The following is a 16,956-nucleotide window of genomic DNA, read 5'->3' as shown; positions in this document are numbered from 1 at the left end:
TGTACAATACGATTCTTGCTGGAAATTTGAACTGCATTATCATGGACGACGAAACCTACGTGAAACTCGATTACAAATCCTTGCCGGGACCACAATATTATACGGTGCGAGAAGGGCAAGTGTCACAAAGCCACAAGGATTCTGTTGTCTTCTGGCCAGATCTTGCTTCTTGCCACTACTCGAAATCAACGGTAGAATGGTATACTACCAAAAATGTCACTTTCGTCCCAAAAGACATGAATCCACCAAATTGCCCACAACTTCGACCAATTGAGGAACATTAACGAAGGCACATCTTAGGAAACATGTCTCGGCAGCCGAAACCATTCAACAGTTCGAAAAAGATTGGAGAAAAGTGTCAAAAATTGTCGCCAAGAAGTCTGCACGGAATTTAATGAGGAACGTTCGCAAGAAAGTGAGCTAGCTAGTCTACAATGGCTAAGTAGTAAATGTTGAGAATAATATTTTGTTGTTGTAGTCTAATATTATCAGTATATCGAATAAAATTTGAATATCTAACACTTGTGAATTATTTACAGCGAAATCAAACTGCGTCCATACTTTCTGGGACAGTCTAAAAAAGTCTTGAATACCTAAAAAAGGAAGGGTGGCGTTTTGACCAGCAGAGGCGCTTTATAATACTTTCACCTACTTTATGATCCGAAGAATCTCGGTTCAAATTACAGCGGTGGCTAGCATTACTTTCTTTATTTCAATGAATTTCATGTCATGTATTTTGACACAATATTGATTGTACTTGCACGTTTATAAGATGTAAAATCACATCATTTATTCGAAGTTGAATTGAATATAAAATTACTCAGTGGTTGATAATTTTTCAGTCCAATTTGAAAGTAAAATTAAACTAAGATTTAAAATTATCGTTTCATCAATTTCCCTACGATAGCCCACAATTTATCACACAGCACATTTTTTTTCAATCATAAACTTCCTTTCATCTTTTAAACTCAATCTAGAACTCTCATAAACATACACCTACACATGAAAAAAGCCCTTGGTACTTTCATGGTAAGTTCGACAATAATGTTTTAGGTAGCTTTACTTATAAATGGAAAGCTCGTTTTCCTACTGTTCTTTCATCGTCGGTCAAGAGCGGAACGAAAAATTCTCAGCTCATCAAACTCGTAGGCAATCGGCACTGGGATGAGTTGCCCAAAACGACACGCGACATGAACGCACTGAAACCATTTCCACTCGTGTCCCATTCCAATGGTTTTGGGTGGCTGGCTGCCTGGTTAGCTTTGTGGAAAATTCTTTCAACTCCTGCCCGCTCCTTTGCAGGTGCTTCGTTCATGCTCCGTAAACCTCGTATGGAATCTATTTTTAGAACGAACTGTTTCGATTGATGTCCAACTGAATATTATTCGCCCGGGCCCTGAGGCTGGTGTTGCAATATATGAAACAGATATTCTAACTTATATCATCGCCCTCTTCGAGAACCTGTTGATTATGACTAGCTAATGCAGTTAAATACGAGAATGGAGTTAAATTTAGGTAGATGTTTTGACATTGAATTGCTCAAAACAAACTTCGCGTCTAGTATCTCTTCAATTTAGTTCCTGTGAACAGGGGAGAGTCTTTCCTATGCATAATACTTCCACGAACAATTAGGAAAAAAAAATAAAACGCGCGCAAACAGCAAATACAATAAATTCCAAATTTGATGATGACATAGAAACCGAATTACCTCATTCCAACCGGTACACTGCAGTTGTCACAGAGCTATTATCGACACACGATGCGGTATCTGTTGCATGTCTGCTGCTATGTGCAAAAAACGAAAAAAAAAACATTATTGACTGAACACCAGACTGAAAAATGAACCCCACTGATAAGCATTTCTAAGTGATTGCTGCTCCTGATGTGAAGCCGTACAAAAGGGAACCAAAATCTTCCAGTAGACATACTAATCCATGACGCTTTGCCAGTAACCAGGTGAAAAAAGAATTTCCCATCAAGCAAATGCGAAAAAAAAAACAGACGAGGTGGCGTGCTTTAATTTAGCACATCTATTGTGTTATTCCTTTGCCAGTTTCCCGTGTTCGATAGCGGCCGGACGCTTTTCCATGCTATATTTAGTAAAAAACTGGGGCTTCGAGCGCGATTGATGATTATTTCACTGCGATTGGATGGCAGAAGCTCCTTGAACGTTTCCCGAATCGGATAAAGACAAAGAACAGAGCTTGATAGAGCTAGAACGCGAAAATTCAATCGATAACGGATTGATGCAGTGAAGGGGGGAGAAGGAAGGACGCGAGCATACATTTTCATAAAAAATTTAATTAACATTCCTACGCCTGTCAGCTGCTACTCGACCGGCGGATGGACACGGACCACAACCACATGAGGTGATATCTATTCTTGTCACACTCCGCGTGAATACGGGAAATGATTTTAAACACTTATTGATCTTCACAATAGATGGTTTGTGATGTCAGTAATAAAGAAATTATGACGTTCGGAAGTGATGAAAATAAGTTCGAATGATGATTTAGAAATATTCGACCTGATCTAAGATCAATTCGGTGATCGGAACAGTCGGACTGGAGGTAAACATTTGGGTCCACAATGATCATGCCAAATGACTGAAGTCTGTATTCATTAGTTTGGAACTGGTACTTTCCATCAGAGGTTTTTTCACCCTCATTGAACATAACTCAAAATTGAGTGACACATCACTCAAATTCATTAAAAGTGCAACTACTACTCTACTACTACTCTAAACTTGAGTTACCACCTATCTAATCATTTTTGAGTTAAGGGAGGAAATGGTCAAAACATGAGTAATTTTTACTCAAAATAAGAAAAAAAATATTTTGTTCAAAATTTGAGTAAGTTCAACTCAAAATGTGAGTTCCTAGCTCTCAAAATGAAGAAACTTTTCTTCGTTATTTTCATATACAAAGTTATTCTTCTTTTGATTGCGCAAAATAGTGATTCAAAACCGTTTCCTTTTGAACGGTTTGGAGTCAAAATTGAATTATTTTGATATCCTTATGTTGGGCGTTTCACTAAGCATAACTGAAACCACATACATCGATGATTGACGTTGATTCATGTTTTTGAAACCGGATCTAGAAACTGCAATGGAAAACGACGTATTCTTGCATTCTTTTTTTCGCTCTGAACTGCAAGAAGTTTTTTTTTCACTCAAATGTTTAAAAACTCAACGCTTACTCTAATGTATGAATAAATGCGAGAGAACTCATGGCAACGAGATTACTTTACTCAAATCCATACTCAAATTTTGACATATTGTTCCATTTTATGAATATGAGTAATCGCAACTCAAACCATGAGTTATGTTCAAAGAGCGTGTTGGTCGATCTGCTTTGGACGACGCACAGTGGTTCGAATCAATAAAAACGTGGACATAAATCAGTAGCTGCCAGACCGTTCTTTTAATGCATATAGTTGCTTTTAAGAAATTATTTACAAATATATACCGCGTAATTTGATTCTATCCCTAATTGTCCATGGCCTACTTTGACAAAAAATATAACCATAACTTTTTTCTGAAGAGATAGAAATTTTTTTTCTTCTGCGAAGTTTTAGAACTATTGAAAATAATTTACTTTGTCAAATATACCAAAAGTGTAGGTCGCACCGTTTCGGATATACAAAGCGTTTTTGTGGCAACCCCCTTAAAATCAATTTTTCATTCATAACTTGTTTCAAGTTATTTTTTTATGCATACTTTGTTTGGAATAATTGAAGAAAATAAAAAATCCCATATTTTTGTTGAAGGTAACATAGTGCATAGTTTTGTTTTTTCCTGGCAAAGTTATACAACATTTTACCTTTTTTTGACCTATGATTAAACCTTACACCGGAGCGAAATATGCAACTTTATGCAGCTGATTTTTACCAAATTTATAGCAAAAAATATGCCCAATACTATAAAAAAAATTCTAAGTAGAACTCGATGGAACTTTTTTTAGGCCATTCCAAAGTTAGTTTTAGTTATTGAATTATGATAACCCCCTTAAAACTAGTTTAGTAATCATAACTTGTTTCAAGTTTTTTTTACATATTTTGTTTGGCATAATTGTAGAAAATATAAAATCCCATAATTTTGTAGAAGGTAATGCATACACTCTCATTGAATATAACTCAAAATTGAGTGACACATCACTCAAATTCATAAAAAGTGCACGTACTCTGAACTTGAGTCACAGACTAACAGACATGACAGTATGAGTAAATTCTTATAAAAATTATTTTTCGTGATGCACTAGTTCCACCTATATTGTACTGCGCGAACTATTTACTATCTGTACACCCCTTGTGTTATGTAAAAGTTTTTTTACTAGTTGGTTTCCCCTCGTTTGTCAACACCGATCAGCTGCTCGCAGGGATGCCTGATTTTATCAAAATATTTGAAAATGAATCGTCACAATAATTTATTAGATTATATTGATAATATATTTAACTTTTTCGCGATGTTGGAAGGTAACCATTTATTCGACTCAAAGTTGTTCATCTAGACTATTTTTTATTGTGTTGGTAGTTTTCACCCGAAATTAAGTGGCGGCAGACCAGAAGCAAGTAAATATTGTAACAAAACGGGTTCGATTTTGTATTGCGTTGGAGGATGAGAAGTAGGCACAATTATGTATATAGTTTAGGCAATATGTATTAAATCTGTATCCTGCATGAAATTCGCATGGACGTATACAAATCAATACATTACAGGTAATTCTGTATGCATGCGACTCTGTTGGAAAATGAAAAAAATAAACACAGTCTAGATGACAGACAGGATGTTTTTGATAGGGTAACGTGGCGCCATAATGACACATGTGAGTACTGTCCCAAATAAAGAAATATTCGAAATAACCGTTAAAATGATTGAAGAATCTAATTTGAGTGTCCTGTCTGTTAGTCTGTGCTTGAGTTACCAGCTATCAACTCATTTTTGCGTTAAGGGACGAAACTGTCAAAACTTGAGTAATTTTTAAATAATAAGAAAAAAATATTTTGTTCAAAATTTGAGTAAGTTCAACTAAATTTTGAGTTGAACTTACTCAAATTTTGAACGAAATATTTTTTTCTTATTTTTAGTTCCTTGCTCTCAAAATGAAGAAATTTTTCTTCGTTATTTTCATATACAAAGGTATTCTTCTTGCTTTTGATTGCGCAAAGTAGTGATTCAAAACCGTTTCCTTTTGAACGGTTTGGAGTACAAATTGAATTGTTTTGATATCCTTATGTTGCGCTTTTCACTAAGCATAACTGAAACCACAAAACATCGATTATTGACGCTGATTCATGTTTTCAAAACCGGATCTTGATACGGCAATGGAAAACGACGTATTCTTGCATTCTTTATTTCGATAACAATATTCAGAGAATGAAAACGCTCTGAACTGCAAGAAATATTTTTTTCACTCAAATGTTTAAAAACTCAACGCTTACTCTAATGTATGAATAAATGCGAGAAAACTCATGGCAACGAGTTTACATGACTGAAATCCATACTCAAATTTTGACATATCGTTCCAGTTAATGAATTTGAGTAATCGCAACTCAAACCATGAGTTATGTTCGAAGAGCGTGTGCTGAAATCATGCATGATTAAGAAACGGAGGGTGTCACGCGTCTGCTATTTCTGTAACTCACTTTTGCAGTGAGCGTAGAGATGGGCAATTCGTTCCTGAGCTATTCCAGTGAATCGAATCTTTAAAAAGAGCTGATAGCTCACAGCTCTTTTTAAAAGAACCGCAGCTCACCAGTTCACCGCACTAGGGATGCCAGGTTCAGAGATTAATCTGTGTTCCACAGATTTTCAACCTTTTATACAGATTTAAAAAATGGCACAGATTTTCACAGATTTCTGAAAATGGTCACAGATTTACATAGATTCTGAAATCGATCACAAATTTTTTAAATTGATCACAATTTAGCACCAAAAATTACAGAGCGTTAGGAAATAGTGAGACCTTTTTTTGCTTACCAAAATGATTCCGATTAGTTATTATGGAAACGGGGAAACGTGCACAGATTTTGCACAGACAGGTTTTTGGCTTGATCACAGATTTTTTAAAAATGACCTCGCATCCCTGCTGGAAAGAATGTGTGCATGAGCTTTTGTTCGTTTTTCAAAATGTGTATTTATCCTTCTTTAACAGATTGAATGAGCCGTTGTCAATAAGAAATCTTACCTCTCACTCAGTAGGCTAAGGTACATTCAGGGATGCTACTTTTGCAGATATTCTCAAATATGACATAATAATAATTCGCAAACAAGTTAGTTCGCATAGCATTGTTCTTTGTGCATCAATGATTTCGATCATGCATATGAAAGAAAAACGGCGCAAAAAAACGGCGCTCAAAACAAACCTTCAGTTCAATTTAAATGAGCTGATGAGCTGATACATTGAATCGATTCCCTTTAATGAGCTGCTCACCGGTATGAGCTGCTTCGCACATCTTTAAGTGAGCGTCGCACGATCAATATATCATCTTAAAAACGTGTTGCTTCGCGATAACTCAATTTATTTACACGTTTAAAAATGAAACGACGACACGACCAGGCACTTCGAAGAAAAATCGCAATAAAAAGTGTTCATGCGCGATCACTATCAGTTACCGAAGTATTGAAAGACCCCTAGGTAATAATAAAAATATATTTTACAAGCATCACTGCTGTGGTTGCTACGAAATAGTAACCATGCACAGCATAATAAACAAACAGGTAATACTTTAAAAGATGTATTATAAGTAAAACAGTTTATTTCAAGTTAGGCTAATTATATTGATTGCAGGAATAAACCAGTTTTCATGGCGCTAACAATAAAGCGATGTAATGATGATCGAGCAAAATGGAACATATCCGTATATATTCGCCACTGAATTTTTCGTTTGCAATCTACGTATCTATCAAAAATATTTGAATGACAACAGGAATGATAATGTCGTTTCGGGATTTTGGTTTTTTTGCTTAATGTTCAGAATCGCGATTTTGCATTTCATTCCAATAATCAAAATACCCTGTCAAGTCGTTCTCACGGATTGTCTCGTCTTCTACTGGCGTTTAAAAAGAATTTCAGGTCCAAATAACCGTTCTCACTTCCACTTTCACTGTCACTTCACACTTATATCACTTCACTTGATTTTCCCTGTTACCAGTATCACACACACTGAAGTAGTCACGTAGTGAAAAAAATCATTTTTCCAAAAAAATGATGTGATGTTCGTAATAACCACAAGCTCATAAAAGTAATTAATTTTTCCTCCGAAGCGACTTTCGTGATAAATACCTACATTCACTTCACTTGATTTTCACCGTGAAGTGATACCGGTAATACGGGCCACATTATATGAATTCTATATGAGGGAAGATTTAAAAAGGGACACTCCGTTTCCGCATTTTAGCGTAGGCCACTCGACCTACGGTTTCGTCCACTTCTTTTGGTTCTTTCACACAACGGCATGTAGCTACGTACATATATCATTAAATGCAATCCATGTCAGCGAAGCGCAGATCACAGTTGATTGAAATTGTTATCAAAGCATATTTCACCGGTAACTTAACATTTATTTTTTGTAGGACTTTTATATAATTGAAATATTGGTGAAAAAGTCATATAAAATTTGTGAATGCTGTACGTACATTTCAAAAAATATAAATAATTGCAATCACGATCGAAATCATCTAACAAGTAGCAACATCATCAAAATTGCAGCATAACACCAACATTAGCGGTCATACTGTTCATCTGAGTACTACAATGCAATGGTTTGAAGATCATTCTGGTCTCACGGTGAGATTTTCTTCACCCTCTAAGCATCACGCCGTAGATAAACGCAAAAGCGGTTAGTTTCGGGTCTTTACGCACTTTGAAGAGAGGCTACAAGAATACATATTATAAGTGAACAGAATATATAATTAAATACAAAATTAGCAAGCCATAAAAACTCTCAATTCCGATTTAGATCTGCAGTCGACGATGAGAACTTTTGAGATGCTCTAGATTGGGCATGTGCAATAATGAAACCGAGAACGATTACCTTGAAAAGATAAACAATGGTAACTAGGGTTACTGTAACTGTTATTTCGAAAACAACAATTTCTCTGACCGCGTTCCCAATTTTAAACTTTTTTCATAAGATATCATTTTGACATTACCAGTTACTGAGGGGTAGCTCGATTTGCGATACAGTTTTAAAAGCGAGTGGCAGGTCGTGTCGTCGAATGAAATCTCTTCGTAAAGGTTTGTACTTTTGCAATACTTTTTCATATTTTGATTGGAAAACATTTTTACATTTTTTTAATATGTGTTGAACTTTTGATAATTTTTCAATATTTAAAACCCACTTTGAAAAGGCCTAAAAAAATTGCATCGAGTTCCACTTAGATTTTTTATAATATTGCTAATTGTCAAAAAGTAATCAAAATAAAAATCCCAACAATTTGCTTACGTTGCGCGTGCAAGCATAAGCATGTTTGTGCGTGTTTGCGCGCACTTTGTAGTAGATACTTAGGTAATAGAGGTAGATTCTACGTAGATAATTAAAAAAAAATGTTTTTAAAAAATAATTCAAATGTTTTTTTCTTCAAAATGAGATAGACAAAATTTTTTTTTTGTGAAAATTATTTTCATTCGAAATTGGTGCCACTTTCAAAAGAAGCGTAATATAATCTTGTAAAACTTCTTCGAAGACACGTTAGCTCTTAAAAATCAGTGAAAGTCAGTATAGACTTTTGACTGTCTTTTTCCAGTTTTGGATCACTGTGCGACGTTTGTACCGAATCAGTGGGATTTTCATTGAACATTAAACATGGAAAAAATTTAACAATTTGAAAAAAAAACAAAACATCGACCCCAAAGAACTATTTGATACTTTCATTCATTGAAATGCTAGTCTCAGTATTATGGTAATTCTCACCTTATGTTTTTGTGATCTGCGGCCGGATATTTTTTTTGCACTCGTTAGTGCCACCTTATAGACTGCAGAAGTGTTATGAGGCAGTATTTAAAGTGAGACTGCACCCAATTTTATTGCCTTATGAGATCCATTAGGATTGTTGTACGCAGTTCGCATCAAAAGTGTTTCAAATATTCAGGGTGGCAAGTCGATAGCCGATTTCAATGGGCCGATTTGAAAGATTCAAATTCCCGATTTTTAGAATAGGCCTTGATATCCCGTTCTGTTTAGTTTTCGATGTGGAACACATCTTTGTTTTCTATATAGAGATGCAAATTAGAATATCAATACAAGTAGAAATGTGGTCAGATTTTGAACGCCTACAGCTCTGTCAGTTAGCTTCAAGCAGTAATATTATTTCACCAATTGATTGGAAATATTTCTACGTATTGATTTGAATGTTCATAGCCATGTATTTTCAATTATATATCATTGAAATGGTGCTTAATAGCTAGCAGCAGGCCCGTACCCAGGATTTCGTTTCGGGAGGGGCCCAAAGATAAAAAAATATGTTACTGAGGATTGCTTATCTACATAATTTTCGGTGCGCCTTTTACCGGCGTTTTCAACAGACACTGGATGATAGTTCCAGTATTTAAATTAAATTTGTAACTGTGACCGAGAGAAGGTTATTGTGTTACATTTCTTAACGTTTACTATCATGCCATTTCAGTCGCACATGTCTAAGATCTTCTGAATGTCTATTTCTAGAGCACAAAAACCCACAAGACTTGTGAAAGATTTCGAGAAGTGGTCCGAGATTGCTCCCTAACTCCGATTCGTGGAGAACGGAAAACATCTCCTAAATTTGTAGGTCATATTAGTTAATGGCCACACAAACTTACTCTGGTTATACAGGTTTCGGTATCAGCTCCCGGAAGTAACGGTCTAAAATTTCACAACGAAACATCGATTTCTCAGAGTTGACTTGAGGATTTGGAACAGATAATAGTTCGAAAAGGGTCAAATCAGGTAAACAAGGTGGATGGGCAGGTAACTAGAGCCCTTAACCGTTGGTTTCAACCGTAGCAGCGAAGCTCATGTACTTCATGAGAGGCTCTTTCGCAGCGATTTTGGTCTTTAATCGCCCCTTTAATACACACTTATACTTGTATTGAGGTAATCCTCCAAAAGTATACTATGACAATCCCAGAAACCCGGTTCCGGAATTACAAGGTGATATGCACCAAAAAAATGAACAAAATTGTCACTCACTTTTCTCTGAGATGGCTGAATTGATTTTCACAAACTTAGATTCAAATGAAAGGCCGTATAATCCCATAGACCGCTATTGAATTTTATATTTATCCGACTTCCGGTTCCGGAATTACAAGGCAATATGTGTAAATCTATGAGAAAATGCGCATTCAATTTTCTCAGAAATTTCTCAACTGATTTTTACAAAATAAGATGTAAATAAAAGGTTTTGAAATTCTTTAAAAAGTTTTCGAAAAGTTGGTCCAGATTCGGCTTTCGGTTCCGATATTACAGAGCGATTGGTGAAAATTTTCTATTTCATGAGTATTTTTCACAAGCGATGGCGGTGCACATTTTTGTAAAACTTACTACTAAATTCATCTAGTTGGCAGATTTGTTAGTTAGTGGATATACAAATCTACTTTGGGACTACTAGTTCTTGGTTTTCGCTTGCGGAAGCACCGATAATAGTGAAGAAAAGTTCTAAAACCGAAACTCACTTCGATTTCTCAGCAACGGTTAAACCAATGTTCACATTCATGATTCAAATTAAAGCTGTCAGTTTCTTAAAACATACTTTGCAATTTCATCCAGAGCCGACTTCCGGTTCCGAAATTATAGGGCAATGAGTATCACAACTTTCAAGCAGTCATACAAAATGATGCAAAATCGGTACGCATCGGTACGTGCTAGTACGTAAAAAGAAGAAAACGCCACCGCCTAGCACACAGTTTGCTTAGCTCAATTTTGTAAAACGTGCAGTGTTGCCACATTTAAATCTATACTGTTTCCAAATTGTCTGCCAAAAATTTCCGGCATAGCGGATTTCTCTAACGTAGACGACGGTTCTGAAGGAGTAAGTGATATATCTATGGGAAAGCATCGTTCTGATTAGTCAATCGATGCAAAAGCGAGCGAAATTTTAGCTAACGTTTCAGTCCTACGTGTAGCATGCCAGAGGTAGGTTGTTGCCAGACAGAAATACAGCAAGCGCTATAAAACGATTTGAAGCTTTAATTGGTATGCTCTGATCTTGTGCCATGCGAGTTCGGATGAAATTCTATGTTATGCCGCCTGAGAAATTTGACACTACCCCAGGGTAAATTTTGAGTCCTTAAGATTGATTCCTAATTTATATAAGATGAACTCGATTAATGATGAGAAAAAGTTTATCGCTTTAATCAAAATCGCAGAATGGTAGTAATAGTAGAGAAACTTAACGCTATAAAAATAACTGCGTCATACAAAATATGAACATAAGCTTGGCGAAGAGAAACTTTAATATCGAAATCCGTATCGCAAGTATGTACAAAGCCTTTACTTTCTGACATATCAGAGACTCGGATGACTCGTATCTTTAAGATGCCTAAGTTCGACTCCTCTGGTAGAAGGTAAAAGTTTAGATACGAGAAGCCTTCTGCTTACTTAAAATGACCCTTGTCACGTCTCACTTTTCCGCACTTTATTCTTCACATCCTTGCTCTTCCTTGAGTACTATGGCTCTATGATTTCATATTCTTTCTCCTCTTATAATCTCTAGTTAGTTTGATATCGTTAAAATACCGAAAAAAATAAAAATTACTGACTGACCAGAAGTCATAAATAAAAAAGTAAAAAGTAAAAAAATTTGATGGGATTCCATCACACACAGCGATGAATGGAGCGCTGTCCGTGCGCTGCTTGCACCCTGGGACGCATAGCCATACACTACAACTCCAGGCACTCAAGCAATAGTTTCGGACAAATCTTCCATTCCTGTGTTATAACTAACTGTATAGAGATGAGAAAATATCAACACAATGAAACACATTGTGTGAGAAACCGTCGTGGGCAGAATGTGACAACTTCTCGTAACTTTACTTTTGCCGGTTCGGACAGTAAATGGCAAACGACCTTTGCCTTTACTTTCTGACATATCAGAGACTCGGATGACTCGTATCTTTAAGATGCCTAAGTTCGACTCCTCTGGTAGAAGGTAAAAGTTTAGATACGAGAAGCCTTCTGCTTACTTAAAATGACCCTTGTCACGTCTCACTTTTCCGCACTTTATTCTTCACATCCTTGCTCTTCCTTGAGTACTATGGCTCTATGATTTCATATTCTTTCTCCTCTTATAATCTCTAGTTAGTTTGATATCGTTAAAATACCGAAAAAAAAATGTACAAAGATATAATTGCATACATTTGGGATATTGCTGTAATTTCGTCGGCTACAAAACAAATAGAAATATAGACAAATAGAGTCTATATTCTGGGTTCGCGTGTTTGGTGTTGGTTTCTAATAAAGATCAACCTAAGCAGACTCTTGTGCAATTGCGGATTCAAAAGTGTGACGGTTGATTGAACTGTTTGATTGAAAATGTCGATCATTAGAAATTTTTGTTGCCTTGTTCCACATCAATGGCTCGAACAACCCAATGGGGCTGTTCCTTGTAGTTTTTTTCAATATTTCTTCAAGCTCTAAACAGAAATCCCCTATTAAAAAACATAACCAGTCTAGACTTAACCTGAAGAACATGGAAATTTGTCCATATAGATTTCACTTTTTTCGATCACTAATCGACCGAAATTAATTTTATTTTAACAGCGTGTTTTAAGATCTACACACCTAGAAAAATCATGTAAATTTGAGTCTTCTGAGACCGACATATTCGAGCATAAAAAATGACTCATTTTTACAGTGGATTCTAAGTGAAGTGGAACTTACTGTGTCCTACAGGGTAACTGCATTGGAAAGAATTGAGAAAAAATATAGCAAACCCTCGGTAAACGACATTTCCCTAAAATGTAATGCCAATTAGTGCATCATCCGAGGGATCCGCCCACGGAAATGTTATTGTGCGTATCATGCCAGCGAGCAGCCAATCTGGACATTGCAATAGAGAGATTCTTACATCCTTGCCAGATTACTTTTTTTGGCCGCAGCTCGGGGAGAAGACGCTTTGCGAGCAATTTGCACCTGCGGACAAAAAAAAACTGGAGCAGGTAATGTCAGAAACTTCACCACAAAATTAACTGATTTGATACCGTTTAAGATTTTGTAGTAATGAAAAAGATCATTTGGTTTGTTGGAAGGTTGTGTTTGTATTCTAGGAAATAGGGCGGCAGTTTGACAGTTAAACTAAACTAAACGCTTAGAGCAAATTCAGTAGCTGCAAGATTCATATGGGTGGTCTATAATATAACTGAAACTGAAACAAACGTATCCCCAGCAAACCGTTCTAGTTTTATTTATTCGACCAGTTCTTCTGTCAAATTTAAAACTGGTCTACGATGCCGTTCTATTTTTTTTTGTATATTTGAAACACGAGTAAAACACTGCTGGGGCTGCCAGTTTTTCTTGTTATAAAATTCAGATTTAAATTTCGTAACTGACATAAATTATGCATCTAGAACTAGAACACTACTGAATATGCCCTTAGAATGGCATATTCCCACTTGTCTATCGAATATCTCGACTTTGAAGGCTTATATCATCAATCCATCGTGACGAAGTCTAGATAATTCAGTTTAGATACGGTTAGTACATAAAAACATATATGTTGTCACGACCAAAATTAAGTCTCATATTTTTATATAGTCAGTTTCAAAGCGATCGCCATTTTATTCGCTTTTATTTCCTGGTAGCGTTCGGAAAAAGGAGAGGAGGAGAGAGAAAAAATATCGACCCAACAAGGTTCCTAAACACAGACGCAAAAAGAAATTGAGGAAGCCACGGAGTCGATTCAAAAGCTATACGCGACCCACTATTCTTAGATCTTAACGCTAATTGTAATTTCATGTACGAACACTTGAAAACAAATGTAACGTAAAATGTCTACTTTGACATTGACAGCAAATGAAGAAAACATCGAAGGAAATTATTTTTACTCCCGAATTTATGCTTCATGCATGTAAAAAAATCGATGAATGTTTTAAATTTGGTGTGATTTCATAAAAATAAATTATCGTATATTTTCCGTTTTCTTCGTTTTCCACTGAATAAATCTACGAAAGAATTTCGCTTTTTTTGTCAAATAGGTTTGCTCTTAGCGGTTAAGAGAAATCAGCGTGTAATTTTTAATCGTCACGTTATTTCCCGCAGTGAAAGGTTCCGAAATTAGAAACAAAAACGCCATAAGTTTTCTGCGTATTTCACAGAACATAGGCATTGGAGAAAAGTACAGTCGTTTCTCATACATAGCGCTTTTAATGATAGCTCTATTGCATTACTATTGCACTGCAACCTCTAGGTTCATTTGTTTCATGGAACAAGCAACAACTTACATTTTAAATATAATTGCATACATCTAGGCTGATAAAAGCCAACTACAAATGATGGCGAACAATGTCTATGTTCCAGGTTCGCATGTTCGATGTTCTTCGAATATTCTTACGAAAACCTTTGTATTGTAAATAAGGATCGATCAACGGTAGCGCTTATCAAATATTGCGCACGATCGCACATTAATAATAATTTATTATGATAATATCGAACATCACTGGTTCGTTGTAGTTTTTCTCCTTGATGTTTGTTGATTTCAAGTTCCAGATAACCATATTGCAGTTATCCCAAAATTTTATCATTTATTGCTGAGAATATTTCCAAAATCATGGAGAAAGAATTATTTTACATTGGGTTTACTACAAATTTTGAAACAGTATCGCATACTAAATTAAAACGTATTCAGACCTTAAAGCGTTACTAACTGCTTGTAATTCAAGATTGTTTTTCTGAATTGTTTTCATCATGAAATTTTTTTTCATCTGACATTTTCGCTCCGATCACAAGAACACATCTGAATTTGCACAACTGGAACTGGATAGCAACCTCGTCTGATAACTTATCACCAGCACCGTTTCAGCTTAACTTGAAACTTATCACCTGCACAGTTTCATTCATCAGGCTAATCATCTGATTTTTCCATGTGTGGGAGTACTGATAATTACTAAATTAGTCACATAATTCGAGTAATTCATATTTTTGCCACTGAGTGATGTGATATGGTATCTTGATTTTTCCGTCTTGATATTTCATACCTTCAGCACAGAGTCAGTTATAGCTGTGCGACAGTGTGCCGACGAAGGAAACAATGGAAACGGGAAAGGACAGTGAGGGAGGAAAATGTTACGTCTCTATATTTACCTTTCCTGCCCAGCATAACCGCAAGATGCAGTGGTGTGTTGCCTAAAAATAAAAAAAAGCGATTAATTTTGCGTTCAGTCTTGATTGATGCGAATGGTAGATTTGCGAGATAGTAAAATTGCTTGGAAACGGGCTTGTGGCTATCAGATAGTTTTATGGTTTGTTTATCAATAAAATAGTACTCATTCGGACTGACCAAGAGAGGTGGGTGGATTGTGCCCTAGAGGTGAAAACATAGAAAAGAAAAAAAAATGCGCACCCGAGTAGGATTATCGAGGCATGAAGTTTTATTTTCTGTCGGGTTACATTTATTTATATGTAGGTATAGCCATTTGGAAAACTATGATATGCCACGAATGAGTAAACGAGCGAGCTAACAGTCGTAACAACAAACGTAGTGACACGGCGGATAGGAAAAATTTCGCGTAGCTATCACATTGCATTGTGGTAAGATACCTAAGTTGCCCAACTCACCATGTTTGTCCTTTTCCGTGGGTTCATGCGTTCGCAGGAGCTGAGATAGTCTCCTGGTGTCACCCTTGAAAACGCACTCATGCAACGGGTATGTATCGGTCATTATTTTCGCCTTACTCGCGAACAGTTGAATGAAAACATTTTAATTATGGAAAACACTGACGTTCTGTGTGATATGAATCTTTTGCCGTCGCTGTTATTGTTGCTTCTGTTGATGCGTTATGAAATGGAATACACTCTCTCACCGTATTTAATTCACGACTGTTTCTTCGACTAGACGACATGCACAGCAGTAGTAGCACTAGTAAGGCACTCTCTCTCACGGTAGCAAAATTGTTTGCTGACAGGAACTTTTCCATACTACGCTCGGATTTGAGGAGGGTAGCAGCGGACAGGTAGTTATCGAGCAGACAACTTCAGTCATTTCTCTTCGGAGATTGAGTTTTGATGTTTCTTACTGCGCACGCCTCAGCGTATGGTGAGGTACAACATTTTTATTGCAGGGCACTTGAAGAGAAACAAATGAAAAGGCCTTTCAATACTGTTAGCTGGAATTCGAAATGACAGTTTGTTTAGAAATTGTATTGCATTCCTGTGAAAGATCGCAGGTCAAATAGAGATTGTTTTTGAAAATTACACAGTGAAGTAAAATGTTTCTTGACTGAACATGCTGCTTATTTTATAGAATATTTCTGTATAAAATGTTCGAAACGACGTATGTAACAATTAGGGATTCTCTTTGTTTACTTTCTCTTTCTTTTCTCTTTGAACATTTTATACAGATTTGATCTGTGGAAAAAGACGTTTATAAATGAAATAAGCGACTGAGCGAAGGAGTGAATCACTTCTGATTTATTTAATATATTAATAAAATTATACTGTAACTCTGAATTTTAATTAGCTGAGTGTACAACTACCAGTTCAGTTTTTTCAGTGCATGTAACTTTAAACATAAATCAATTTATTATAATTTGTTTATTCTTAAATCAACCGACGACAATCAGCTGCACTTTTACGGACATTAATTGTCATTATAGTGAATCAGCTATAATTTAACTGAGTAATTTTAAAGTGATCTGCCCCTTAGGGCATATTCAGTAGTGTTCTAGTTCTAAATAGACCTGTGCGGCGCCGCGCCACGCCGCCGCCGTTCAATTTCGACACGCCGCCAATTTAAGAAAAAAGATGATCAGCTCGCCGGTTATCACA

The 16,956-nt window shown here is 36.1% G+C and overlaps 1 protein-coding gene across 2 annotated transcripts in view; it reads right to left on the bottom strand.

Annotated features, from left to right (window-relative positions):
* The window catches only part of LOC131429530 (ankyrin repeat domain-containing protein 13C), a 33,033-nt gene extending 16,933 nt beyond the window's left edge, over positions 1–16,100 (bottom strand). The window contains exons 1-2 of one of the 2 annotated variants that reach the window (XM_058593708.1): positions 15,748–16,100; positions 15,274–15,315 (exon numbers count right to left, since the gene is read on the bottom strand). In XM_058593708.1, coding sequence (XP_058449691.1) covers positions 15,274–15,315; positions 15,748–15,850 — 145 coding nt within the window. In that variant the 5' untranslated portion in view covers positions 15,851–16,100. The remainder of the gene's footprint in view (positions 1–15,273; positions 15,316–15,747) is intronic. The other variant, XM_058593709.1, reaches the window with a different exon arrangement.
* Between the last annotated feature and the right edge of the window lie 856 nt (positions 16,101–16,956).

The sequence above is a fragment of the Malaya genurostris genome, chromosome 2 (assembly GCF_030247185.1).
Source record: "Malaya genurostris strain Urasoe2022 chromosome 2, Malgen_1.1, whole genome shotgun sequence".
Taxonomy (NCBI): domain Eukaryota; kingdom Metazoa; phylum Arthropoda; class Insecta; order Diptera; family Culicidae; genus Malaya; species Malaya genurostris.
Note: the sequence above shows the minus strand (reverse complement) of the source record. Positions and strands in the feature narration are given on the sequence as shown.